Source organism: Saccopteryx bilineata, chromosome 5 (assembly GCF_036850765.1).
Source record: "Saccopteryx bilineata isolate mSacBil1 chromosome 5, mSacBil1_pri_phased_curated, whole genome shotgun sequence".
In the NCBI taxonomy this organism is placed as follows: Eukaryota; Metazoa; Chordata; class Mammalia; order Chiroptera; family Emballonuridae; genus Saccopteryx; species Saccopteryx bilineata.
In genome coordinates, this window is record NC_089494.1 from 204,866,286 (window position 1) to 204,893,626 (window position 27,341).

General features: G+C 38.9%; 2 protein-coding genes across 4 annotated transcripts in view; one reads left to right on the plus strand and one right to left on the minus strand.

Annotated features, from left to right (window-relative positions):
- The first annotated feature begins 51 nt into the window (after positions 1-51).
- On the plus strand, positions 52-25,348 carry PAQR3 (progestin and adipoQ receptor family member 3). Of its 2 annotated transcripts, XM_066279871.1 has the most exons (7): positions 52-429; positions 4,017-4,179; positions 10,314-10,469; positions 12,698-12,895; positions 15,811-15,901; positions 16,490-16,638; positions 25,222-25,348. In XM_066279871.1, the coding sequence occupies exons 1-6, from the start codon at positions 245-247 to the stop codon at positions 16,630-16,632; spliced, it is 936 nt and encodes a 311-aa protein (XP_066135968.1). In that variant the 5' UTR covers positions 52-244; the 3' UTR covers positions 16,633-16,638; positions 25,222-25,348. The 2 variants fall into 2 exon arrangements, with proteins under 2 accessions (XP_066135968.1, XP_066135967.1); XM_066279870.1 differs by lacking the exon at positions 25,222-25,348 and having other exon boundaries at positions 16,490-19,212.
- Positions 25,252-27,341, minus strand: part of BMP2K (BMP2 inducible kinase) — a 143,891-nt gene continuing 141,801 nt past the window's right edge. For both annotated transcript variants that reach the window (XM_066279868.1, XM_066279869.1), the window contains one exon: positions 25,252-26,690. In XM_066279868.1, coding sequence (XP_066135965.1) covers positions 25,252-26,690 — 1,439 coding nt within the window. The remainder of the gene's footprint in view (positions 26,691-27,341) is intronic.

Genomic DNA, 27,341 nt, shown 5'->3' on the forward strand with positions numbered 1-27,341 from the left:
CCGGCCCAGGGGCGGGGCTGCCGCGGCGTGCTGACGTCAGAGAGGGAGGCGACGCCGCCGGTCCGCCGCGGCGCTGACGGCGGTGGCCGGTGTGTGTTCGGAGCCAGGCCTGGGCAGCGGCGGCGTCGTAGGACCTCGTGCAGCGTCCGCGGGCTCCGGGGCGGGGGCTGCGGCGGCGAAGCCCCCTCCCCGGGTAGGCGGGGCCCGGGCGAGCTCCCCGGGCGGGGGGCGGCGGCCGGGGAGGATGCATCAGAAGCTGCTGAAGAGCGCGCATTACATCGAGCTGGGCAGCTACCAGTACTGGCCGGTCCTGGTCCCCCGCGGCATCCGCCTCTACACCTACGAGCAGATCCCCGTGTCTCTCAAGGACAACCCGTACATCACCGACGGCTACCGGGCCTACCTGCCCTCCAGGCTGTGTATCAAAAGGTACAGTCTGGCCGCCTCCGCTCCGGCGGCCCCTCCTCCTCCTCACCTTCCCCGTTGTTGTCTGGGCTCCCCGCTGCTTCCCCGCTTTCCTCCGTGCCCATCCTCTTCATCCTTTCTGCGATCTCTCCTCTCGTTATCTTCCTCCTCCGCGCCGGGTATTTGATCCACGGAATTATAATGACAGTAACAGTGATCAGAATCAGAATTACCAACTCTCATATGGTGCTTTGCTGTTTAAAAGGACTTTTACATCTTTTATTCCTTTTGGTTGCTTAATCATCCTTCTGACAATGGTTGAGTCGTACTTGTCCCTGTATATACCTAAGCTTTATTTTTAGAGCAGCCCTATGGAAATTCAGATGTTTGGGATCAGATAAATGCCTATATAATGAGAAACAAGTTCACATTGCCATATAAATATGTGTGTGTATGTATGTATGTATGTATATGTATGTGTGTGTATATATATACACACACATTTTTTTCCCCTAGAAACCCCTGATTCATTCATTTAGCAGACACTATCCAGCCCCTGCTAGATGTCAGGCACTTTACCAAGTGGTGCAGAGAAAAGCAGATAGGGCCCTTGTTCTCATGATGCTACTAAGGTCCAGCCTAGGTGACATAGGTTAAAAAGATACACTATTATGTAAAAACCATTGTGAAAAACGCTGTGTAGGAAAAGCACTTAAGGAAAGACAGCCTATAACTGGCACGGCCTTCCACTAGAGCACTATAGAAACAACTCTGAATTTATTCATCTAAACCTTTAAAACCTAGAGCCTCTTGAAAGCCTGTATTTTAAAAAACAAAACTGAAAAATTAGTGTTCTAATTCTTAGAAGTACTTCCTGTTGAAATTCACAGGATGTACAGGACCCCTTTTTAAGAGAATTAAAATACTGATATTAGCTAGCTCCAGGTCACTGTAAAACCCCAGTGCTGGAATTTGGACTGTTGAATTGCTCTAGCAATAACCACATGTCTGATTCTTGATCTTTTCATCATGGTCTTTGCCCAGTTCCTTTGCCCTGCCTTGAAAGTGACTCATAGTCACAAGGTAACATCACTGTCCATCCCTTCTTGACTTTTAATGGATAGCCCACAAGACTTCACAATTTGAATCCTAAGTAATCCTTTCCTCCCCAATGCCTCTGTGCAGTTATTACACAAGAAATCAGAGCTGGGCCCTGCTGTGGATGTAAATTTCCACAAGAATAAAGTAGGTAGCGAGTTGCCTTAAATATTTTATACCCACCTAGCAGTGGTCCTCTGCATTCTGATATTAGAGTCCAAATCTTACGGATTGAGAAATGAAATCTAGTTCATTAGATTTTGGTCTATTGAGTCAAAAAAATCTTAGTATCCAGATCTGCCACTTAACAGCTATGGGACCTTGAAATAAAGTTACCCTTTCAGAGCCTTGTTTTCCCCATTTGTAAAAATAAGGGTTGATCACAACTGCTTTAGAGAGTAATAAGGATTAAATGAGATTATATAAGTAAAACCCTACACAGGGCCTAAGCACACAATGAATGGTACCTTATCATGATCATCATTAATTTCAGAGTCTGGGCCTAACTTCTCATAGAATAAGAGTAGTCCTCTACTGGGGATATTCTTCTAAGTTCTCTTCCCACCAGCTTGGTCTTTTCCAGTTTCGGCTATTGCTTTCTCTTCTTTTAGCTGTCAAGCATGACCAGGACAGATTTTAGATATAAAGAGAGGTACTGTGTCACAACTATTCTGCTAATACTCTGGTAGTTGGAAGGTACATGCCAAGATTGTGTCTCCCAGTTCAAGTTATACTGTTTCACAAAATGAAAAGTTCTAAAGCAATGAGCAGAACACAATATTGATTGTGAAAACAGACCTGTAGCTCATATTCCTGCATCCTATTCCCCTGTCCCCTACCCCACCCACAGTCTTTATACTTGATACTTGTATAGGATAAACCTAAAATTATTGATACGAGGGTCACTTTATTCTTATTGTTCGTCTTATAGTGTGAGACCATGCTGATTTTGATATGTGAAAGTGGGAAAATGAGAACCAGAGTGACTGCTATACATTCAGTCGGTTAGAGTTACTTTAGTGCTTCTCAGTAAGGATTCTGAATCAGTGAAAGCCAAAGACCTTAGTTTAGAAAGATTATATTTTGTAAGAGAAATGCAAGAGTATTTTAATATTTAGTTATGATGTCAATTTTCAATAAATAATTAGATGAGTTCTTTTCCCCAGCAGGAGAAACATTTCACAAAATTAAGGAAGAAACTGGAAGAGACTAGCAGCAGGATCTAATCCAACTCCCTTGTTATATACATATATGAAGACAATGAAGCCAGAGCGGTTAAGTGACTCGCTCATGATCACAGAGCTAATTTGACACAGAGTGGGTGAAGGGATAAGTAGGCCTCCTGACTTGTGGGCAGGATAGTACACCAACCACCTGTATTGCCAAACCTATTTAACTCATCCAGTTAGTATTTTGAAAGAGGGCAAATAGTATTGATATTAAGATATCCTCCTATGGTTCCTATAAAGAACATGGCTCCTAGAAACTAATGTGGTTTAAAAACAATCGTAGCAAAGTTGTTTCAGTATGCCTGTCCTAAAAGTCATTTCCAGTGAGTCAGTTTGTATTTGTTTCTCTCAAGTCCATTTAATTTTGTATTTGCATTTATTGAATACTAAAAAGATATTTTAAGTTTGTGCCTAACCTAACACTTAGAAGGCTTTCAGATACCTATCATTGAACATCAGAATATTAGCTGATACCTGGTTTTAATCTGCACATTTATTTCTGTAGGCATTTAGCATCTAATATGAGCAAGGCACTGTGCTTAGAACAATGATGTCATAAAGATGAATGGTGCCAGCCATCAGGGAGTTAATAGGCTGGAGGATGAGATGGAATTTATGCATAAAATAATTATAATATGAGGAGGAAATTGGTCAATATGATAATACAGGTGAGCACCAAAAAAATCTTAAGATACTAGGTGTGGTTGTGGAAAAACTTAAAGATTAAACTAAATGATATATCAAATTTAATAAAGCAAAGATTGGGGTTAAGGGCTTAAAGTAGCATGTGTTAGATATCCTATAAAAATTGTTGGCCCTGGCCGGTTGGCTCAGCGGTAGAGCGTCAGCCTAGCGTGCGGGGGACCTGGGTTTGATTCCCGGCCAGGGCACATAGGAGAGGCACCCATTTGCTTCTCCACCCCCCACCTTCCTCTCTGTCTCTCTCTTCCCCTCCCGCAGCCAAGGCTCCATTGGAGCAAAGATGGCCCGGGTGCTGGGGATGGCTCCTTGGCCTCTGCCCCAGGTGCTAGAGTGGCTCTGGTCGCAGCAGAGCGACGCCCCGGAGGGGCAGAGCATCGCCCCCTGGTGGGCAGAGCGTTGCCCCTGGTGGGCGTGCCGGGTGGATCCCGGTCAGGCGAATGCAGGAGTCTGTCTGACTGTCTCTCCCCGTTTCCAGCTTCAGGAAAAAAAAAAAAAAAAAAAAATTGTCACTAATCTTTTACATGCTGACAGTGAGCAAGTCACTGATTCTAAACTGCCTGTATTTTTTGTTTTTGTTTCCAGTTTGTTTATTTTATCTAATGAGACAGTAAACATCTGGAGTCATTTGCTGGGCTTCTTTCTCTTCTTCACACTGGGCATATATGACATGACATCTGTGTTACCTTCGGCAAGTGCGTCCAGAGAAGATTTTGTAATTTGTTCTATTTGTCTTTTCTGCTTCCAGGTAAGTCATTTCACAAACTCTGTTACTTGCAAAGAGAATTAGTCAGACAAGCTTGGGCAGGTGACCTTACTTCGTGCTCACCACTTGCTTTAAAAGCCCCATAATAGGCCCTGGCTGGTTGGCTCAGGGGTAGAAATTGGCCTGGCATGTGGAAGTCGTGTGTTTGATTCCCAGTCAGGGCACACAGGAGAAGCAACCATCTGCTTCTCCACCCCTCCCCAAAATAGGATATAGGTTATCTTACTCGCTTTTATAGTGTAAGAACCAAAAGTATTTTTTATGAAAGTGTATTTGGATGTTATTATTGAATATTAACATATATTGAAAATCTAGTAAGTTTTAAATATTGAGAAAATTCTTCTGTTTTCTTTTCTCTTTCCCTTAGACACTCTGCTTTAAGATTAATATAAGGAGCCTGACCAGTTGTGGCGCAGTGGACAGAGTGTTAACCTGGGACACTGAGGTCCCAGGTTCAAAACCCCAGGGTCACTGGCTTGAGCATGGCTTCATCCGGCTTGAGCATGGGATCAGAGACATGATTCCATGGTCACTGGCTTGAAGCCCAAGATCTCTGGCTTGAGCAAGGGGTCACTGGCTTGGCTTGAGCCCCCTGGTCAAGGCACATATGAGAAAGCAATCAATGAACAACTAAAGTGATACAATGACAAGTTGATGCTTCTCATCTCATCTCTCTCCCTTCTTGTCTGTCTCTCTGGGAAAAAAAAAAAAAAGATTAATACATGGAGAGGAATCTCTGTTGTACTGTATTTTCTGACTGAAGTAGTATATTAATGCTGTTTAAAACTTGTTTGAGAAAATTTCTCATCTCTTTCCTATTTGTATGTCTGTGATTTTTGTATTTCTATACCATCTTAATTTTAATGTCTTGTTTGCTGGTTTTGATCTTTCTTTCCTGTTGCTTTAACATTACTTTCTTTGATCCTTTTATACTTGCCTGGTTTCAAATACTTCAGTTTCTTCTCTTTCTCTGCCTCTTGAATTTGTTAGTTCTTTAGCACTTTCATTTTTCTTCAAAGATTTGTAACAGTGTCTTTAGACGTTAGATTTGATAGCTTTGTAAACAGATAATTCTAAAGGAGAAAACAATTGTGAACCAAAATCCTGCTGACATTTTTTTTTTATAATAAATTTTTATTAATGGTGACATTTTTTAATTAAAAAAAAAATGCAGAGCCCTGGCCAGGTAGCTCAGTTGCTCAGAGCGTTGACCCAGTACACCATGGTTGCAGGTTTGATCCCGTCAGGGCACATACAAGAATGAACTAATGAATGCATAAATAAATGAAACAACAAATCGATGTCTCTCTCTCTCTCTCTCTCTCTTAAATCAGTTAAAGAAAAGAAAAAAAACTTTAAAGAAAAGGCAGTTCCGCACTCCCTGGACTTCACCTGTTGCTCCTTGGTTTTGAAAGGTGAAAAGGTGAATCTAAGCTGACAGCACAGATGTTGCTTTCATTATGTATCATTTTATTTAGACTTTCACCTTCATATTTGACTCAAGTTAAAACTTTGAACTTAAATAACAAAGAAAACACACTTCTCACACCTCGACCTTTTTTTTTTTTAGAATTCTAGCTGCTGGAATAATATTTTAAAGTTCTTTGAAAGAAAGACTACTCTGTATTTTTGTGTTACTATTAATAGAAAATTACTTTTCCTTTTAAGTATTTTTGAAAGTATATTCTTTCTCAGAAGCCTAACTATCTCACAGAATCCATCACTAGTTTTAAAATGAATCAATTTTTTAGTTATCTTAACATAGACTTTGCTCTTTTTTTTTTTTTTTTAAGTGTGAGAAGGGGAGACAGAGAGATAGACTCCCATATGCACCCCAGCCAGGATCCACCTGGCAAGCCCCATACTGGTGATGCTTTGCCCATCTAGGGCCATTGCTTGGCAACTGAGCTATCTTTTAACACCTGAAGTGGCAGCTCCAGGAGCCATCCTCAGCATCCAGGGGCATCTTGCTTGAATCACTTGAGCTGTGGCTGCAGGAGGAGGAGAGAGAAGGAGAGAGAAGGGGTTGGGTGGAAAAGGAGATGGTTGCTTCTCCTGTGTGCCCTGACCAGGAATCAGTCCCGGGACATCTATATGCTGGGCTGATGTTCTACCACTGAGTCAACCAGCCAGGGTCATAGTGCTCTTAATCATTATTAAACAAAACTGGTTTTTACTCTCCTGTTATGTGGATATTACCTACTTTGAGAATCCCACTTGTTTTCCTCTACCCCTAGGCCTTCCCTTTATTCCTTCACCACCTAGCCACAGCTGATATTAGTTCAGGGAATACATAATAATTTTAATATTGGCCTAAGGACACAATGCATTGCACAACTATACAGATGAAATAATTACAAAACCTGTCAACAAAGAAACACCCAAAGTATTATAATGATCTGCCCAGGATTATTCAACAGGACAGTAAAATCGGATTGTCCTAACTGGCAGTGCAATGATCTTTTTGTTATACACTGTAAAAGTTGCTAATGACAAATGAGTACATCTTCCCTATTTAAAAATATCATTTCTGTTATTGTGATTTTATGAAATTATTTTTATAGCTTGTTCACCCGTTTTTCCCAACTTCTTAGAATCAGTATTCAGCATGAGAAACCATAAATATATTCATTAGTATGGATTTACATTTAATTCTTAAAACATATTTTTTTCACTTTTACCCACTTTGTATACTTAGAGCTTTCCTCCCAACCAGATGAATAGAGTACATTCTGAATAATAGAATGTGATTTCAGGGGCTCTGAACTTTCCCAGAGGTCTCTGTCTTACAGAAGAGTAGAATCTGAGAACATCTTTCCCTAGATTCAAGTTCATTTACATTCAGTTCAACAGATATTTTTAAATGTCTCCTATCTAAGTCTAGGTACTAGTCTAGGGTTCAGGAACCCAATGCTGAACAAAACCAACCTGTCATAAAGATCAGGTCACTCAGAAGGGCAGAAGGGACAGTGAGGCAGGACATTTAAGTAGAAAAAATAGGTTTTGTAAAGGCCAAGAGACAGCTTAGCACTTTCTGAACTTGCAGTCGTTGGTCTTTGTGGAGGATCCTAAGAGAACGGAGAAAGACGAGCCTGGAGGGATAGAGAGAGGCGGGAGCAGCCGGTCCTGAGCTCCGCTGTGGCTCTTAGATGTGGGGTGTCACACTCGCATTATCTGTCTGCCTTGATGGAGCGAGATGTTCCTCAGAAGAAAACGGAAACAAATGCAACTTGCCAGATAATTTTTTTAGTTGAGTTTTTAAGGAGCTCTAAAAATAATACATCCTTTTTAAAACAGGACATACTAAGTGTAGGTTAACTCTTTAAAAACTCAGTGCTCTTCGTTAGTACTATATATAAGGTCTACCGGAAAGTTCTGTCCGTTTTTGGAATAAAACAAAATACAAATTCTTCTGACTTAATTCATGTGGCACCCATCTTGAATATTTCCACACCAATCCTATCATCTGAGTATGGCCTGAAATGGTTTGCTGAGCTGAATTAAGCCTTTCCGCGATCTCCGATGTTGTCAGAAAAGGATCTTGCTCCAACATGGTCTTAATAACATCGTCATCGATCAAAGATGGTCACCCAGAACGTGGCTTATCAGAAAGGTCGAAATCACCTGTTTCGAATTTTTCGAACCATCTTCTGCATGTCCTATCAGAAACTACCATCACCACTTTCAATAAATTTCTACATGCTTCTGTAGCATTTCTTCCTTGTTGAAATTTGTAAAAATTACAGTGGTGTAAATGAACTTTATCAGTAGCCATGGGTACACTATCACTTCACACATAAGACTAATGTGAATCAACTTTGTTTTAGTTAATTTGCTACGTCAGTATGTATACATTAAGTGACCAAAATAGAGAGGCACACATGCGCCAAATAAACGTGCTTACGAACTTTCCGGTAGACCTTATATTATACTTTCCCTTTGATACTGTAGATTTTCCTCTTTCCTATTTTATTTTCTGTTCTCAAAGAAATTAGCTCTATTGTTGTTTTTATTGTAAAATATAATAGAGATATTCAAGCAAACAAAAAAGTAGATGGAAGAAAGTAAAAGTCACTTGAAATTCCACTTCCCAGAGGTAACCACTTGAGATCTGGGTCAAGGTTCCCCTGACATTGGTGTGTGCACAGCTGCCTCACCCCAGCCGCCCGCCCGCCTGCCGCACTGCCTCCAGGCTGTGCTCCTCTCTGCATGCTGTTTTATGTCAGGCAACACCGTGACCATGAGATCTTTCCCTCTCAATGAGAAGATACACCTTGGTATTTTCTGTATTTACTGTTTAATCTCAAGGATAATCTGAGAAAACAATCAACCAAACTTCTTAGAATTTTATTTAATTGGGTCAGTAAACTGACTTGTAGCTTAGTAACCAAAGCCGTAGACCAGTAAGGACTTTAGAATAAAGAAATCAGACTATGGCTAGATATACTGTTTTAAATATTGATGTTGAGACTATGAGGACTGATGAGGTTGAATGACCAGATAGTAGAATAGCCTGATGACCATTTATCTGCCTTAGCAGTTGCTTACAAGTGTTTATCAATTTGACCTACTTCATGTTGTTTATCTGTCTTGTTTTCTCCACCCCCACTGTCACTGGCCTAGTATAGGCTCTTGTCATCACTCCTCAGGGTTACTTCTGCAACCTGTTATCTCAGCCTTACTGTAAGGGTACACTTAAAATCTTAAGTAGTATCACACCTAGCCCATAATATTGAAATGAAAACTCCTTGATGTATATAACTTACCATAATCATGTCATGAAGAAGGCCACATGACACTCAGTAGTGGTTCCTTTTCTCAGTATGCTGCTCTGCCTGTAGACTTCCCAGTAAACACGTACACAGTCACGTTTTAACATTCAGTTCAGGTTCAACAACTCCCACCTCCCAAATACACACACCGATAGAGCCAGTGCCCTCCCCGTTTTCTCATTGTGACTGGCACTGACTTTTCCTATAGGACTTCTTACATCACTATTAGTTCACTTGTTTCAGAAAAATCTCTCTTGAGAGCAAAGCTTTCAGCTTTGTGTCCGCAGTACACACACCCAGCAGGTGTATAATGTCTGCAGGGAATTCAGCCATGTAAACCTTACTAGTTTTCAGAGCAGCTCATTGGATCAAATTAGTTTGCTCTCAATTTTGGAACCATATATAGTAAATAAAGTCATATTTATTTTTTCTTAGACGCAACAAAGCCATGTTTATAACTTAAAAGTAAACAAACTACACAATGAAATTTCACACAGACATGAAAAATCTTAAATAAAAAAAGAAAATTGCAGAACAGAATGTTTAATGTGATTCCACTTGATTAATTTTTAAAAAGTATATGTGTTTGTGTGTATGTGTGTGTGTTGACTTCTATGATATATTCATTAAGGTGTCTGAAAGGACAAATGTTATCATTGGCTATCTTTGCGGAATAGATTTGAATAGGAGGGGTTTATTTTTTTACATCATACAATTCTATGTTCTTTTTCTTTTTTTAAGGACATGTATTACTTATATAGCAAATACTTTTTAAAAAGGAAATTCATTCCGTAGATCAAAATAAGCATCATTGGATATTTTTAATTGATTTTACAGAAAGGAAGGGAGAGAGAGGCGAGAAAGGGAGAGAGAGAAACATCAATTTGTTGTTCCACTTATTTATGCATTCATTAGTTGACTCTTTTATATGCCCTGACCGGGAATTGAACCTGCAACTTTGGCTTATAGGACAATGCTCTAACCAGCTGAGTATTTAGACAGGGCCCCATTGTATATTTTTAAAAAACACTTGTATTGTGTAATTTTTCTACTACCATGCTATTTATTGAAAATTTTTATATTATAAAAAGTTATCATTTTAAATTTCTTTCTTTATATGATTTTTAACCCCATTTTACCCAAGAGGAAACTGAGGCTTAGAGAAATGACATTGCTTGCCTGACAATAGGCATAGCGCTAAACTCCAAGCATGTCCACATGTGTTTGACTGGGAAGTCTGGGCTAGACCTAATCACTTTCCTGGACATCGTGCATGAATTGGATTAATTTCTTTTTGTTTCACTTCAGTTTTTTGTGTGTGTCACTTTCATTTTTTCCCCCTAGGTCTGTATGCTTTGCTCTGTAGGCTATCATCTTTTTTCCTGCCATCGATCGGAAAAAACCTGCCGGAGATGGATGGCATTAGATTATGCAGGGATTTCTATTGGAATTCTGGGCTGCTATGTCTCCGGAGTATTTTATGCATTTTATTGTAATAATGTAAGTAATTTAAAACATTTTTCATTCTGTCTTTCATATAGGTCTGGGGTTTTCTTGCCATTTTTTCCTTTAAAATTCTGAATAAGCATATATTTAACTCATAGCGAAACTGAACAGTGTTGAGTAGATCTTTGTCGCTACACAACAACAGAATATTGTCAACATAGCAGCAGTATAAAACTAGCAAAGAGAAACATCACAAATTTTGTTTGAATGTGAAGGCAAATATTGTAGCTACTTATACATAAGCCATTTGTTAGGCCTAATTAGTTAGGAACATAAGCATATAATTAAATATATATGGAATTAACTTGTTATAAATTGATTTTACTCTAGTAGTAATATCTGTACATGTCTGCTCAGCCTTCACAACCTGTATGCATGAAACTGCATACGTCTTTAAAAAATTAAAGGGAATATATATACTAACTAGGAGCTTAGTGAGTACAGTTATTAGTATTTGAGTTGGGCTTATCTTACTCTGTTTCTCTGAAACCTGTTTTCTGCTTAGCTCCCCATAAACATCAGATAATCAAAGAGATTAGCCAGACATTTTTTTATAAATCTCTTTATAAAAACTAGAAGTCCAGGACAGATTAAAGAGAAAGGAGAACTACTGAAGCTAATATAGTCCATGATCATTTAGTGGAAAAATTTTCTTCCCTCTGGTATCTAGTCTTTTCCAAATAATCATTTGTTATAGTGGCTCTCTACCTTTTAAGGAACACAGGCTGCTTTGAGAATGAGATTGCATATTACGGACCCTCCATCCAGGAGAATGTGCATTTGGGCTCAAACTAACCAGACAATTTGACATGTAATTTCAAGAAGCTAATAGCTCCCCAGAAGTCCTTGGAGTCTAGTTAAGAACTCTGTCCTATGAGATCAACTTTTGAGCTTCAAGGCCAGGTTTTCAACTGCTCATTTAAGAACCTACGTATACTACATAAGCCCTTCAAACCTAATTTGTTTTTTAGTGAACATTCTTTCATGCCTCCTCAATTCCTTCCCCCAGCATGTGCAAACACACATGCATGTGCAAACACACACCACATTTGGATCATCTTTGTTCATTTTGTCCATTGATAGATGCTTTGTGTGTGGCCTTAATTAGAAACAGTCAAGCCATCCTCTGCTGCTCTTTGACTCATCCAGTGAGTATTAGTGCAAATTGGTTGTTACAGAAGAGTCAAGGGGATGTACAGTTCTGCAGAGGGAAGTAGTCAATATGTATGGTGTCATATGGGCATGAGACTTATCAGGTTGATCACTTAGTAAGTTATATAGTGTCTAATCACTGGGCTGTGCACCTGAAACTAATAGGATACTATATGTCAGCTGTGACTGAAAAATTAAAAATGATTTTTAAAAAAGACTTTGTTTCAAAAATATCTGCTGAATCTGATGCTCACAACCATCTTTCTTGTTCAACAAGAAACCAAGGCCCCTTCACTTGTTGAATCAGTTATTCTAGTATCTTCTAGCTATGTTCCTGTCACTTTATTCTTTTCTACATTGATGTCAGAGTTTTCTTTCTAATAAGTCAATTTGAAAAACAACCATGTCATCCCATTCTTAAAGACCTCTGCCATTCCCCCAGGGCCAACTTGGTGAGGTTCCAAATACTTAGCCTGACAGTATACCTGCCTTGCAGCCTCCACCCTCAAAACTGCCCTGCTGCGTGTGCGAGCGTGTGCTGTGTCTTTCCTTGAGAGCTTCCTCATCCCACAAAATTTTATATATTCCTCGAAACCCAGCTTAGATGTCATCTCTGTGAAACACATTTTAGCTACCCCAGGTCACATTAATCACTCCCTCTTCTGTGTTTCTACAACAGTCTGTTGATAATACAGTTACAGTACTTAACATTAGATTATAATCATTTGTTTACATGTCCGCCCCTCCCATAGTCTATGAGCTCACCTATTGGGCGAGTCTGTGTCATAATCATCTTTGTTTCTACAGGACATAAATTGTGTCTAACGTATACTGGGTACTCAGAAAATGCTTTTTATGATAAATGTGGTCTCTTAACCAGCTCACTTTGAAATCTGGTTTGTCATCCTGAGAAACCTCAAAATTGTATGGACCATGCATTTTTTAAGGAAGGAAGTTCATAATGTTCAGAAATGAAAATACCAAGTAGATAGTTTAGAATGTGTCTTGTAGAAGCTGAAACTTCTTTCCTTTCCTTAATTATAACAAAATGTGATTGCCTTTCACTGCAGTACTGGCGGCAGGTGTACTTGATCACGGTGCTCGCCATGATCCTGGCAGTGTTCTTTGCGCAGATCCACCCCAGTTACCTCACCCAGCAGTGGCAGAGGCTGCGTTCTGTCATCTTTTGTTCTGTTTCGGGATACGGAGTAATTCCTACTCTCCACTGGGTTTGGCTCAATGGAGGGATAGGTGCTCCTATTGTACAGGTAGGTTGAATGTAGTCCATTTCCCCCCCCCCTTTTTTGTGTATATGTGTCCCTTTTATTTCTTTTGGGTAAAGTTGTATAATCAGGTTAAGTGGCTAGGTCTTTGTCATTTTAGAGCATATATTAACTTGATGCAATAATTTTCATACCTTTACAAATAAGCATACCTCGCAGGAACCGAAGACTAAGTACCATTCTTTTCCTTTTTTTTTTTTTTTTTAAGAGAGACAGACAGGGCCCTGGCCGGTTGGCTCAGTGGTAGAGCATCGGCCTGGCGTGCAGGAGTCCCGGGTTCGATTGCTGGCCAGGGCACACAAGAGAAGCGCCCATCTGCTTCTCCACCCCTCCCCCTCTCCTTCCTTTCTGTCTCTCTCTTCCCCTCCCACAGCCAAGGCTCCATTGGAGCAAAGTTTGCCCGGGCACTGAGGATGGCTCTGTGGCCTCTGCCTCAGGCGCTAGAATGGCTTTGATTGCGGCAGAGCAACGCTCCAAGATGGGCAGAGTATCGCCCCCTGGTGGGCATGCAGGGTGGATCCTGGTGGGGCACATGTGGGAGTCTGTCTGACTGCCTCCCCGTTTCCAGCTTCGGAAAAATACAAAAAAACAAAGAGAGACAGGAAGGAAGGGAAAGGTGAAAAGCATCAATTCTTCATTGGGCCACTTTAGTTGTTCATTGATTACTTTCTCATATGTGCCTTGATGGGGGTAGGGCTCCAGCAGAGCAAGTGACCCCTTGCTCAAGCCAGTAACCTTTGGGCTCAAGCCAGCAACCATGTGGTCATGTTTATGATCCCACACTCAAGCCAGCAACCCTGTGCTCAAGCTTATGAGCCTGCACTCAAGCCAGTAAGCTGGGGGTTTTGAACCTGAGTCCTCAGCATCCCAGGTCGACGCTCTATTTACTGCACCACTGCCTAGTCAGGCTACCATTCTTTTCTGAGATGCCTTTCTGTGAAATAGTCTTAATTCTCCTGCTGTTACCCTGAATGTGTAAGTACCCACGTTTTTACCTGTGGAGGATGACTCACACGTTTCTAGCTTTGTCAGCTGAGGTGAGTGAGCATAGTGCCAGTGATAACACAAGTATACAAGTAGGACCAGTTGGGTTTTTTGTGTCTGTGTGGGTAGACGAGGAGGAGTTGGAAGGCTTTTTTTCCTGGACCTGTTGAGTTTAAGGTACCTGTGGGATATAAAAATGGAGATAGGTTATAGAATATAGGTTAGAATTTGAGACTAGTGATTAAGATTTTAAAATTATTTTTGTATTGGTAGTTGGAGCCATAGAAGCATATTTCATCCACCAATGAAAATATATTGAGAAACAGGAGCTATTAGAGTTGGGTATTGTAGGAGCACAGTTGGAGTGCATTAGGAAGACTCTCAGTGAGAATTCCTGGGTATTCTTGAAAAGAGGATTAGAAATAAGACATTCTTAGAGATCCATATAAAAATGCTTTAAGTATATGCACTATAGAGTTAAGCTGATAATTTTTAACAGACGTAAACATGACCAAAAACCTAGCAGAAATCAATACACTTTTTTTGCAATGGGAACTTCATCTGAAATATGAGAATTTAAATGCAGGTTGTATTCAAAAGAATTAAATTTTTTTTGAAATGGGAGGACTAATAGTGGATTGACATATGCTTGCATGAAGTTGGCAACAACATAGTAGAAAACATTTGGGTATAAAACTAGAAAAGTCTGTGATATAATCATGAATTGAGTGATTGAATCTGTCTGGCCACTTTGCCAAACTTGAGAACAAGGGTAATACTTTCTTCTTGGGATAGGAAATTGGAGAAAGATGAGACAGTAGTAATGAGGAACTTCAGTAATCCTGATATTCATGAAAACATTATTTTCTTAGAACTGTGACTTCCTGAAAATAAGGAAAATAGAATAGGGAACTGCCACCCTAGATTTAATTCCAACCAGAAATTAGTAACTGGTTGTTGGCATAGAAGTGACCAGAAATTTGGGATGAGGTAACACATTCCTTTTAAGTTTATAATAACAGAAAGAGAACCAGATCCATTAGGATAGTGTATTTTAGAGAAATCAAAAAAATAAATAAATAAATAAAAATGGGAACTTTCCTGTGTTCTGAAATCTGAGCTCAGGAAGACAGTGGTTTTCACATACAGAACTCCAACACGCACACACAGATCATCCTGGTGGGGACGCAAGGGGAGACTGTAGGAGCTCTCCAGTAAGCTCGGACTTTTAAAAGATGGAAAGAAAAGCACTAAACCAAGGATGCAAAGTCCCAAAAGGGCTAATTCTGGAAGGTAGGGTGAAGTGGTGTTCTGTCTGAGAAATCTTAGGTTGATTAGTGTGAGAATATAGAGTTTAGAATTTAGGGAGGGCCATGATAATTCTGAGGTATTTAAAGAGCCAAGAAAAGTAATCTGACTCTTAAATGGCTTCTTGGTAAACCGGATTTTTAACCAGAATTGGGAACGGTATGTATAAATTATAGATGGCTGATTTTCTTAGGGCAAAGAGAAGCTTTCCAGAGAGATGTGAGATGAACTTCTTCATAATAGTGTTCAACAGGACCATTTCCCTGGGATGGTGGAACAGATTTCATTATGGGGCCAGACCTCTCCATCCCATAGCACATCACACATACATCTACTTATATTGCAGATGGAGCTGTAGAGTGTAGGACCTTTAGCCTCTCAGAGTTCTTGCTCCTTTAGCACCCTAACCTTTAGGGCACGCTCTATGGTCCACTCTGTGGACTACTTTCTGCAGCATTAAAAGTGAGGTTTCTATCATTGGAGACTGTCTTCAAAAGCAATTCAGACTTCAGTTCCTCCTATGAATTCAATCTGTAAATTAGATTCTTAACACATTGGGATTTCGGTCACAGTAGGAAGATCTGTGACAAGTATATTCTGCTTTTCAGGACTTTGCACCCCGTGTGGTCGTGATGTATGTGATCGCTCTTCTCGCTTTCCTTTTCTACATTTCCAAAGTTCCGGAACGGTACTTTCCAGGTAGGGGCTGCTTCTATAGTGATTTTGCATCTCCAATCTAAATACAGGGTTGATGTAACCCATCACTACTAATTCCATTTTGCAGACTATTTCATTAGTTTGATAGCTCAAGATTCAGATGTGAGCTTTTTCCTTACCTGCTTGAAATAAACAGTGCGAGGAGCAGACTTACAGCCGGACCCCCAGTGTCTGCTTCCTGTCCCCTCCTTCCGTGCCTGGCACGCTTGGCCTTTGCCTCTCACCTGGAATGCTTTTCTTCACCAGACGTGTCAGCTGAGACATGCGAGATTCAAGGTCAAATTCCTGAAGTTAACCAGTTTAAAGTTTTGAAAGCACATTGGGATTAGTATTTCTAAAATTCACCAGTGTACTTTATGAATAAGACCTTAAAGTTAGACTCAAATAGGAATTCATCCTTTCTTCAGAAACATTTAAGTCTTAATTAATCTAGAGTCAGTTTCTAGGTGGTCTGAAACTACCAAAATCTTTTTGCTGCTGAACCGTATTTCCAAGACCAGAGATAAAAATGAGTTTTTATTTTAATGTCAAAATATTTCAATCAATATTCTTTTCTCTCTGCCTTTCCAGGACAACTAAACTACCTCGGATCAAGCCACCAAATATGGCACATCCTTGCCGTAGTGATGTTATATTGGTGGCATCAGTCAACAGTGTATGTCATGCAGTACAGACATAGCAAGCCTTGTCCTGACTATGTTTCACATTTGTGAATTCAGGTATGGCTACCTGGTGTATACAGTTGTTAAGCAATATATAATGGGGAGTTGTATACCCCGATATTTCTAGGATTCCCATTAAGTCTTTTTTTCCTGTTTAATGTATCATGAGTAATACTTATAAAAATGGAAAATAACACTTCAGGATCTGTAATAGTAACTGCTTTACAGGCCCTTAAAACTACTAATTTGGCCCTGGCCGGTTGGCTCAGCGGTAGAGCGTCGGCCTAGTGTGCGGAGGACCCGGGTTCGATTCCCGGCCAGGGCACATAGGAGAAGCGCCCATTTGCTTCTCCACCCCTCCGCCGCGCCTTCCTCTCTGTCTCTCTCTTCCCCTCCCGCAGCCAAGGCTCCATTGGAGCAAAGATGGCCCGGGCGCTGGGGATGGCTCTGTGGCCTCTGCCCCAGGCGCTAGAGTGGCTCTGGTAGCAACATGGCGACACCCAGGAGGGTCGCAACATGGCGACGCCCAGGATGGGCAGAGCATCGCCCCCTGGTGGGCAGAGCATCACCCCCTGGTGGGCGTGCCGGGTGGATCCCGGTCGGGCGCATGCGGGAGTCTGTCTGACTGTCTCTCCCTGTTTCCAGCTTCAGAGAAAAAAAAAAAACAAAAAAAAAAACTACTAATTTGCTGCTTGTACAGGAAAAGATTAGTTGGCATTCAAAAGAAACATCTGAATAACAATGAATGTGAAACCAGTGTAGAAATAGTGTTAATTTTACTTAACACCAGCTTAATTTCCTTAGGAAGGGCTCACCTCCATTATAAAATGGAGCCATCCTGTGTGATTAATAGAAAATATTTACAGTAGATGATCAAGTTCAAGTGCCTAATCAAGGCGAGGGTTGTGATAGCCTATGCTTAACACAAGTTAGGATAGTGATTTTTTCAACATCACTAGCCTTTAAGTTTAGTACATGGTTTGTGAGACACTGGCACATTAAGATATTTCCTTTAGCTGTGAGTTCTCCTCTACTTAGGAACATTGGATTTTTTTCGTTTGCTGGAACAAAATTTACATTGTCATTTCCTGTCAGATAAGAATCACAATAAAAACTGATTAAATGATCAGGTGACGGACTCTATAGTTTGATAACCAAGTAATTAACTAAATGTTAATCTTTTTAATTTCAAATATTATTTAAGTGCATATAATTGAACCCTTGCCAGTGGATTGCAGATTTTTGTTTCCAAAATCCCTACAGCAGAAGAGCTTTTACCTCTCAGAATTTGCAATTCTAAATTTCTTGATTGCCAGCTATATGGGTGCTACTTTCTCAGCCATTGAATCCAGGTGGCCCAGTCTTGACCCTGACATGAACCTTAAGCCTTAGAACAGTCATGCAGATGCCCCATTGGATGGCCGCTTATTCACCTGTGCCCTGGTCTTTCTAACTTTTTATGCATGTGTTAGCATTGTATTGATAACTCAAAATATTGAGATATACTAGAATTTGGGCCTGAAACATAAATTGGCATTTTATTTTATATACTTAAAAAAAAAAAATCTCAACACCCTATTATACAACATAACACTCTTGTTCTTTGGTCTTTTTTTATATATAAATTAAATCCTTTAAAGCAGTCATTTATAAAAACATGTTGTTTATTAGAATATAAAATATTGCCCAAGTTTCTTCAGGGGTTGACATGAGCTGCTTTAAATACTGATATATCTTCATGACCTTGGAATTACTAAGTACCAGAAGTGTTCATTGATGGTAAAGCTTATTTCCAAAATGCCATTTGTACATCTGATACTAAGAATGTTCATTTTAATGTGCCTCAGTTTATGCATCTATAAAACTTTGTATTTTTTTTCAGTGTAGTGTTTTTGGAGTACAAATTTCCCATGCTAGTATCTCAGCAAGAAGGGTTTTCCCCAGTAGGTCAAGGGTACACTGTATTATGATGGAAAACTACTTTGAAGATGGCTGTTTTATCTCATAAGGCCACTAATTTGATCCATGTGCTAAATAGATTTTAGTGTAATAATGGGATAAAATTTCCCTAAAACATCCCTTATTAGCTTAGATGGTATTATTGCTTTTAAATAGATATGTTGTCATTTTTGCCAAATAAAATACACTACTTACAATTAACTTTAAAATGGAGAAATCTAGTTATTTCAGGTCTGGCATCATTTTTGTTATAAAATCTTCTCAAAAAGATATTGAACTTTAAGTTTTATTTTAATTTTAAAAATATTCCTGGTTTTTTGTCATAGTGTATGAATTTAGTATTTGTCATCTGAATTATAAGAAAAAAAGAGCATGATGTGTTTAAGATGGTTTTTTGAATTTCAAAGGTCTAACTGTAAGGAGAATTATACCATGTAAACATTTCATCTTTTCATGCAAGTATTAAATATTATAAGTAAGTTAAGAAAGTTATCCTTTCTCTTTCTTATCTTTACTATGATGTATTTATTATAATGTAGAGAATGAATGAATATGGATTGCTCTCAACTATAAACACTTCTGTATATCAGCATTCGTTGACCACCTACTGTGTGCACATCACTACTGGCAAAATTTTTAAGACATTGTTAACATAAAATAACTATTTAAAAATTGCCTACAAATCTGAGCCTTGTAATAATGTATATTTATTTTTGTTTTACTAGATTTATTAAAATAAGATTGAAAGTACATTATCCAGCTACAGTACTAAAAAGACTCGTTTTAATTTTATCAATGTGTAAACTATAGAAGCTCTTTACTGACAGACTTTACATTTTACAATTATCCATGGCTGTTTTAAATTGTCTGAATGATTTATAAGGTTGTAGTTAACTCATTTAAGAGACAGTTATCTTTCTATATAAAGGAATTTTTAAATAGTAGATAGTGCTTGTCTTTCTTTGTTATTCAACTGAGTGCAATTTGTAAGCTGCATGGCAAAATATGTATTATGTAAATAAATTGGTTTACTAATGTTAAGTGCTGCTTGTCATTCTTTATAATGCATAACAAACATATTTTAGAATCAGAAATTAAGATTCAGGGAATATCTGTCACATCTTATGACATCCCACCTGGACAAAGTAACCAATTTGAAGACTGTAATTGACTGGCATAAAGCTGTACAACTCTCCATTTGGCAGGTATCTACCTAGAGATATTCTTGCCCTGTGTTAAATGTCAAGGGGCAAGGCCTGCACATCTGGATTCCTGGCCCCTGATGAGCTTTATAGGTCCACATCCACTCAGAATCATCATTCCAGGTCATCCCACCCCTGCCAAAGCACGTGAAGAGTCAGCTCTGCTGCTAGACCAGGGGCAGGAGTGTCTTCGACATTCATTATCACAGTAACTGTGCTTATATTGAAAAGAGGCACAGACGCTTTTGAAAGTCTGTACCATACTTCCAAAGTAGAGCAGGGAGATAATCATCCAAAACTGAAATTTCCTTTGAGAAAAAATGTTCAGAAGGGAGAAGGAATAGCAGTAGGGGTCTCTTGTGCAAAGTAAAACTGCCATAAAGAGGGCAGTACGATAGCCACCAAGGATCTAGTCTTGCTCTATAAATCCGAGATCAAAACCACTACAGAGCACAGTTGTAATTTCAATTGTCAAGCATCTAAAGCAAAAGTGAACTATCTTTTTAAATGTGCACAAATAAAAGCTCATGCCTCCAAAATGAGACTATTAGCTACATCTTACAGAGGATCCTTAGAAAAGGATGCACAATTCAATATAAATAGCTCTAACTGCAGCATGTATTGTCTCTAAAGAAGTTAACTATAACTGAATTTTAACAGTGGTACATTCCACAGTTCTTTTTTTTAATACAACTTCTAATTTGTGATATTTTGCTCCTTTGAACCATTTATTAAAGACACTAAGCCCTCATTTTCCACATACCCTTAGATAAATGTTACTACTTAAACAAAAGCATTCATTCATAACAAATAAGATGAATCTTTCCACCAGCTACCAGTCTAAAGACTCCAGTTTGTGGAATGATACATAAGATAATACATATTTTGACCTTGATGCCAAACTTGGTCCAGCAATCCAATAAATAGGATTCTCTTTATCTTGCGAAAGCCTTTTTTCTGACATAATCAAGGATTACAATATTTTATTTAACCAAATTAAGTTATGTATGTTTTTCAAGAGTTTAAAAAATTATACATAATGCAAAAACAATGCTATTCAAAAGGTACTTTAGAGTCTTGTTTTTGTCTTACCTTCATCATATGTATCCATAATTGTAGTGCCTGAACAAAGTGTGCTGTTAAATATTTTCGTTGTAAAAATGCTAGGTCAAAAAGGGCTTTCTTACTTGAATCCTAAACTGTGAGCTCTTAAGAACAGACATTATAATTCTATGTATTTTTCTCTTCCACTAACTGGTACATAAAGGTGCTTTTGGTCTGTGGTGTGAAAGAACTGAATAGGAGTTGACAACCAAAAATTTTAATAAGACAATGAAAAACTCCAAAGTCGTTGATTATAAAGAATATGCAATCCATTTGGGATTTATTGCATTTAAAGAAAGCAGATTATTAAAACAGGTATGATAAATACAGTAAGAAAATAACTTTAAATTTCAAACAAAACAGTGAATGGGGGACAGAATTCAGTAAGCGGTATCAAGGCAAAGTAGTAAAATCAGTTAGTGCTTAATTAGATATAAGAAGGAAAAAAAGCAACCAGTTCTATCTCATACAGTTTCCCAGCTATATTTGAAGTTACTTTAGAAAGTACATTTTGTAACAATTAGAAATATAATAAAGATGTAAATCAGGCTTATTAAAAGTTAGTTATTTGCTTAGTGGTACATAATAGGCTTCAGAAAATTCAAGTTTAACAAAAAATGGAAGTGTAGTAAAAGAAAGTGCACTTAAAGCTGTTTGCCAGCAATTAAAAAGTAGTTTACTATTACCATTCTGCTTGCCATTAGGTGACTCTCAATTACAGAGAGTGTAGTAATAAAAACAATTCTCTTTCAAAAGTAGCATAAGTTTTTAAATAATAAAAAAAAAATGATGACCCTTTATCTTTTTATCTGTCTACCATAATCTTTTAGTGGCTTGTGTAAACACTAGGAGCAAAAGTTCTTCTAGTAATGATTGTGGTTGCAATTCCATGTAAAATCTGAAAGTTCACATTAACTCTACTGAAGAGAGATGTGACATGTGCATGCTTCTGTGTTTATATATTTATCTTAATATACAAACACCAGTGTGTATAAGTTTTCAAATAAACTCATTTATGTTATTCTCACAGTAAATATGCCATCTCATTCTCACAGTGGATCTGTCAGTTCAATATTGAACCTAAAACATTGAGTGATTTTGCTTAAAAAGAATAGGTATACTGCACATCTACTTATATTAAAACAAATGTACCCAAACTCCTCAGGACTAGTGATATTAATATACATGTACCTTCTAGCAATGCTTATACAAAGTACCAAAACCTAAAATAAACCAAGCAGAGCAGCTGAAAAGTGAGAAAACCGCTCTGCCCGATGAACACCAGAAGAGTGGGCTCACCTCAGTATTTTCCACCAGCAAGATGAGGACATAATCTATCACTGTTAAACAATAAACAGGGTAGAGTCAAAGGTGCATTTCTCTACAATCCCGAATAATCTCATAACTGTGACCAAAGACACACACACACACACACACACACACACACACACACACACACAGGGCAGGTCAGTGGAACAATTACACCCTTCTCCTGGCTGATAACTTTGAATAAATATTCTAGTCATTTAAATTTTCATCCAGCCTATACCCTTTCCTCCTCCACCTTATATACCAAACATCTTTTGTGTCTTCACAGATACATTCTTCAATGCCATAACTAATCTTATACACTAACATTATCGTCCACTAAGCAAATGGTCCACTTTTAAAAAGATTATTAAAAATCAACAAGCATGATTAAAGCAGTTAGGCAGAAATAACTTTGGCCTCAGATTTTTGCTAGCTTCATAATTTACAACCCTTAGTGATGTTCAAGTATTACAGGTTTAGAGTTGTTTAGAATTATAACTACTTAACATGCTAAAGAAGCAGAGGACATCTGATTAATAATAGGAAAATAATTTCTTATCAACTTTCCTTTCTTAAGCATTGGTGCATCCAATAATAGAGCCAAACTTTTACTGAATATTGTGTGCCAAGTATGTGTTAAAACTTTTTCACATGTCTTGGGAGATTTATTCTCATAATTCTCATAAGGGAAGGACCTCCACCCTAATAGTAGTAGGAGGCAATGGCTGAAAATGGAAAACAATCCTAATCTTTTACTGCTTGGGAAAATGTCTCAATTTCAACACAAAGGAATCTCTCCATTTCTATCCCATTGGCTCCCCTATTGAATCCTAAGTGTTTCCTCTGAGCTATAATCTGAAAGAGGAAAGTCACTGGGTTCTGATATAAGGAATATAAGAATGTAAATATTTTAAAACATGTCAAAGGTGTTTCCTTAGAATTTATCCAGCACTATAAAGCCAAAATGTTTGTCAGTCTAAGTCATTTAGAAATATTCAGTGTATTGTTGAAAAACAAACGTAAACAAGGCCTTGGTATTGGAGAGAGTGCAGGTATTTAATGTTTACATCCCATGGAAACCACACTAACTCACCCACTACCCCTTCTAAATTACAAAACTCACGAGGTCCAGCAAAGACCAAGGCCAAGGACTAAAACAGTCTAAGAAGCATACTGTATACACATCACCCAAAAGATTTTTCATTTTAAAAAATTGTTTGATACAAACCTACTGTAGTTCATGAATTTACTATATGTAATCATCAACTCTTCATTTTTAAAAGAAAGTATCACTTGAATTGACTTTGTAAAGTTTTAAAAAACATCTATGAAAGCATTTGCATTAGCAGTATTAACCTGAGAATCGGGGGAGGGGGGGGAAGGTGCAAACATAATATTTGCCTTTGGCACAGGACAAGAAATTGGTGCATTTGGGCTCTAAAAGTACAACTCTTAAGCGGTAATTAATGCTTGGTCTGCCTCTGCTAACTGATTCACATATTGCTTCCCTGTTTGTCCACAAATTTGTTTTAAAATAGAAGCAATAAAAAAATGAATATGACATAGTTACATACACTTTGCTTCTTTCCAAGTTTAGAACTGTGAAACAAGCAAACAGCTCATCCCAACTGGGATACTATAATTAAGAGATTCTAATAAGATTACTCATAAAATACACATTAATTGGGTTCAAAGATAATTTTAAAAGATAGCAATCAAGGAGAGTGCCAGTTGATCAGCTTCCACCCTTTTTGTAAATAGCTCTAACAGTTCTAGAAACTTTCAAATGTTAATTTGCTATAGGGAAGGATAGTTACTTACAACTTAAAATAATTGAAGACACAAGAAGCACAGATTCTATATTCACATTAATTCATATATGTACTTTCTATCTTATTAGACAATTTCTACAAAATCTCAAGTTTCTAATTAGTATGGGTGGTGTAAAAGAAAAAGGCAATATGGTAGCTGGGTTCTTTTCACTAAAGACACAATCAACTAGCAGAGTTAGACACACTAGTCATCCCTCACCTAACACCTTACAGCCATTTTCAGACCTCGTTTATCAGTGCAGAGGTACTTGCAGCAGGATCTGGACGTCCTGCCTATAAGGCTTGTGGCTTTCACCGTTCTGTGAAGTTCATTCAAACCACTCCACCCCCAAACCTAACTAAAAAAATTGTTGCTCATGACTTGGGGCATATTTGGTGAAAGTGGTAATTTAATAAAGTATGTTATTAAATGCAACATGATTTTACATTGTAAACGTCTTAAACACTCAGGATTTCAGCTACATTTTTTTTTTCCTGAAATAAAAATCTCATATAACCCTTGTCCTCATTCTCAGTTTCCCAATTACTCCTTTTTTCGGGATGTAATAATAAAAGTTTTGAGCAAGAAGCCATTCAAAAGCAGAATATTAAATGTTTCTCAAGTACTGTTTTTCCTCTCTTCTATATCATTGTTTCTTTTACATTTTACACACATCAGATATCTCTTCAGTTTTTGTCCTAGGCTTCTATGTAGATATTTCATATTAATGGCACTTGTTTTGAAAAAAAGGAAACTTTTAGGCACAATAGCTACTTCTGGCTCTGCTTTATAGAGAAAGGTATAAGGACTAAAATCTCTGCCATTCTCCAGATATTAAGTTTCTAATTCTTTCTGACAGCACGATTCTGCTTTACTGTGTGGGAATTAGACCTTTAAAGGTCTAATAGACTCAAGTGCAGCCTATGTATGTATAGATAACCTCAGTTTTAATGCTGGATTCTGGAATGAGCCTGGAATATGGCCGCACAACTGGCCACGTGGTTTTTTTTTATTTCTGTGCTGTTGTCAGGTCAGTAGCTGAAACCCTGGGCTGGAGCTTTCCATTCAGCTCCATCCTTTCCCACGAGGAAGAGACACCGAGTCACTACCCTGTGGAGATACTTCCTTTTTCTATTTGGTTTATTTAAAAATCACCTATTCTGATTGACGTGTAAGAATGAATGATATAAAGAGCTATACAAATAAATTTTCTTTTAAATTCATAAAACTATTCATACTTTCTTTGAAACAGGGATTAACACCAGGAGTCCATCAGAAGCATCTACTGTTTAGAAGGAAATGGAGCAGCACCAAATGGGTCTAATTCGACTGATTGGGACTGTTGGGACTGAGGTGAAGTGATGCTTTGCACCACAAGTGCCGTAAAGGGCACGGCACCAAAGTCATCCATTTTTAATGCGTCTGCACTATGGAAAGACCCATGGAGTGAATTGGGTCTTGGCCGCCCAAGTAGCATGGGATTGTGGTCGGCACAAAGGTCGCTCAGGCTCTGATGGGAAGGGTGCCATGGCAGGTCTGGGGAATGGAAGGGCTTGGCCCCAAAGGGGTCCAACAGACTCTCCTCAGGAGGCAGGACATTCCCTCTGTCTTTCCCGTCAGCCAGCGCCACACTAATGTTCTCCTTTGAATCTGAGATGGTTAAAAACTCATTGCTGCTTTGGGAGTCTCGGCGGCCCACCTTCTTGTGCCGGCGGGCCCTCTCCGGGGTGCGGTAGCTGGGCTTCACGGCCTTCTTCGTGCTGGTCGGCGTGCCATGGTGCCGCTTCCCGTTGCTTTTGGACAAATCCTGCTTCGTGCGCCTTTGGCGAGAGGACAGTTTCTGTAAGCTACGCTGTTTGACTTTTTGCTGCTGACTCCCAGTTATTTCCTCAAAGGGCACCAGCCCGAAAAGGTCCTCATGGCTGTCACCTTTACTTGTGGGCGTGGAAAAGGGCTGAAATGGAGTGGAGCCAAATATATCTACTCTTTCGGGACAAGCAGGGAGAGTCTGCACTTCCAGCTCCACCGTACGGCCATCTTGTACACTCACCTTCTTGCTGAAGGGCGCCTTTGTGAAGACATCAAACTCCTCTTGCTCCAGTCCCACAGGAGGAAAATAGCTCTGTTCAGAGAGGTTCTTTTCATCCTCTCCTCGCTGGGGCTGTGGAGCATGGACTGCTAAGAAAGGAACAGCACCAAATACGTCAAACTCCTGTTTGGGATTCTCTACTCCAACATCAGAGGGTAAACGGGTTGGGCTAAGGAGGGTTACAGTAGGAACTGGAATTAGTCCACTGCCGGACTTGTCTCCGTAGGCTGGGCTCCCGTCACTGTACTTGCCTTTGACCTGTTCATAATCAGAATCAGAGCTGTGTTTCTCTTCTTCCTCCTCATCTTCAGAGTCCATGAGGAGAGGCCTATGACCCAGGTTCTCCGGTTCAGTATCATCATCATTGAAATCTCCTTGTTCTCCTTGAAGAATTTCTTCATCCTCTTGCTCTTCTTCCTCACTGCTCTTAGGAGAAGGGGGATCTGATTCAAAATCACTTTCAGATTCGTCATTTCCCTTCTGCACTTGACCCTGTGCTGATGAATTCTCTGAGGTTTTCTTTCCAGCCCAGTGGTCTTTAGATACTGGACTTGTCTTTCTATTCTTCATAGGGTTTGCAGAACTATTTTCTTGATTCACAGGTGAATGTTCAATTTTCTTTTCAGGAGAACCTGCAGGTTCAAAGAAAAATTATTATAGCATTCCAATGCATTTCAACACTAACCATTTACTAACACAAAGCTTCCAAATCCCTCATACAAGTTTCCTTAGAACTGGTTTACATGAAATTAGACCAGTTAGAATTCATTTACATGAAAATGTCAATTCTTTGTCATCGGGCTTAGGGAATTCCAGTTGTCCTCAACTGGACAGTCAGATCCCTTAGTGTACACAGACATACTCGTCTGTTTCCTACATATCACCAGCTTGTCATTGGCCCTCACCTATAGAGCTAAGTTTTACTTATAGTACCCAGAATACAACTGTGAATATAGTACACAAGTCAATATTTTCCTCCCATCTTCAAAATATTATTCAGATAACTGCCCCTCTAATTATCTGCTTTTATTTAACAATCTTCTGCTTATATTTCAACTCTATTATAAAGTTTTTCCATAGAGATCAATAAGCATAAATAGCTTGTCTGCTTAATTATGTTTCACTCAAATGTTCTTAACTGGCACTCTGGGTTTTTTGTTTGTTTGTTCGTTTGTTTTTGTAAAGTAGTATCTTTTGAGTTGAACTAACATGAACTGCATCCCCATAGTCTGAACAAAGCGATGGACCACGTACTGAACTGAAACTACCAGGGACATCAGGGA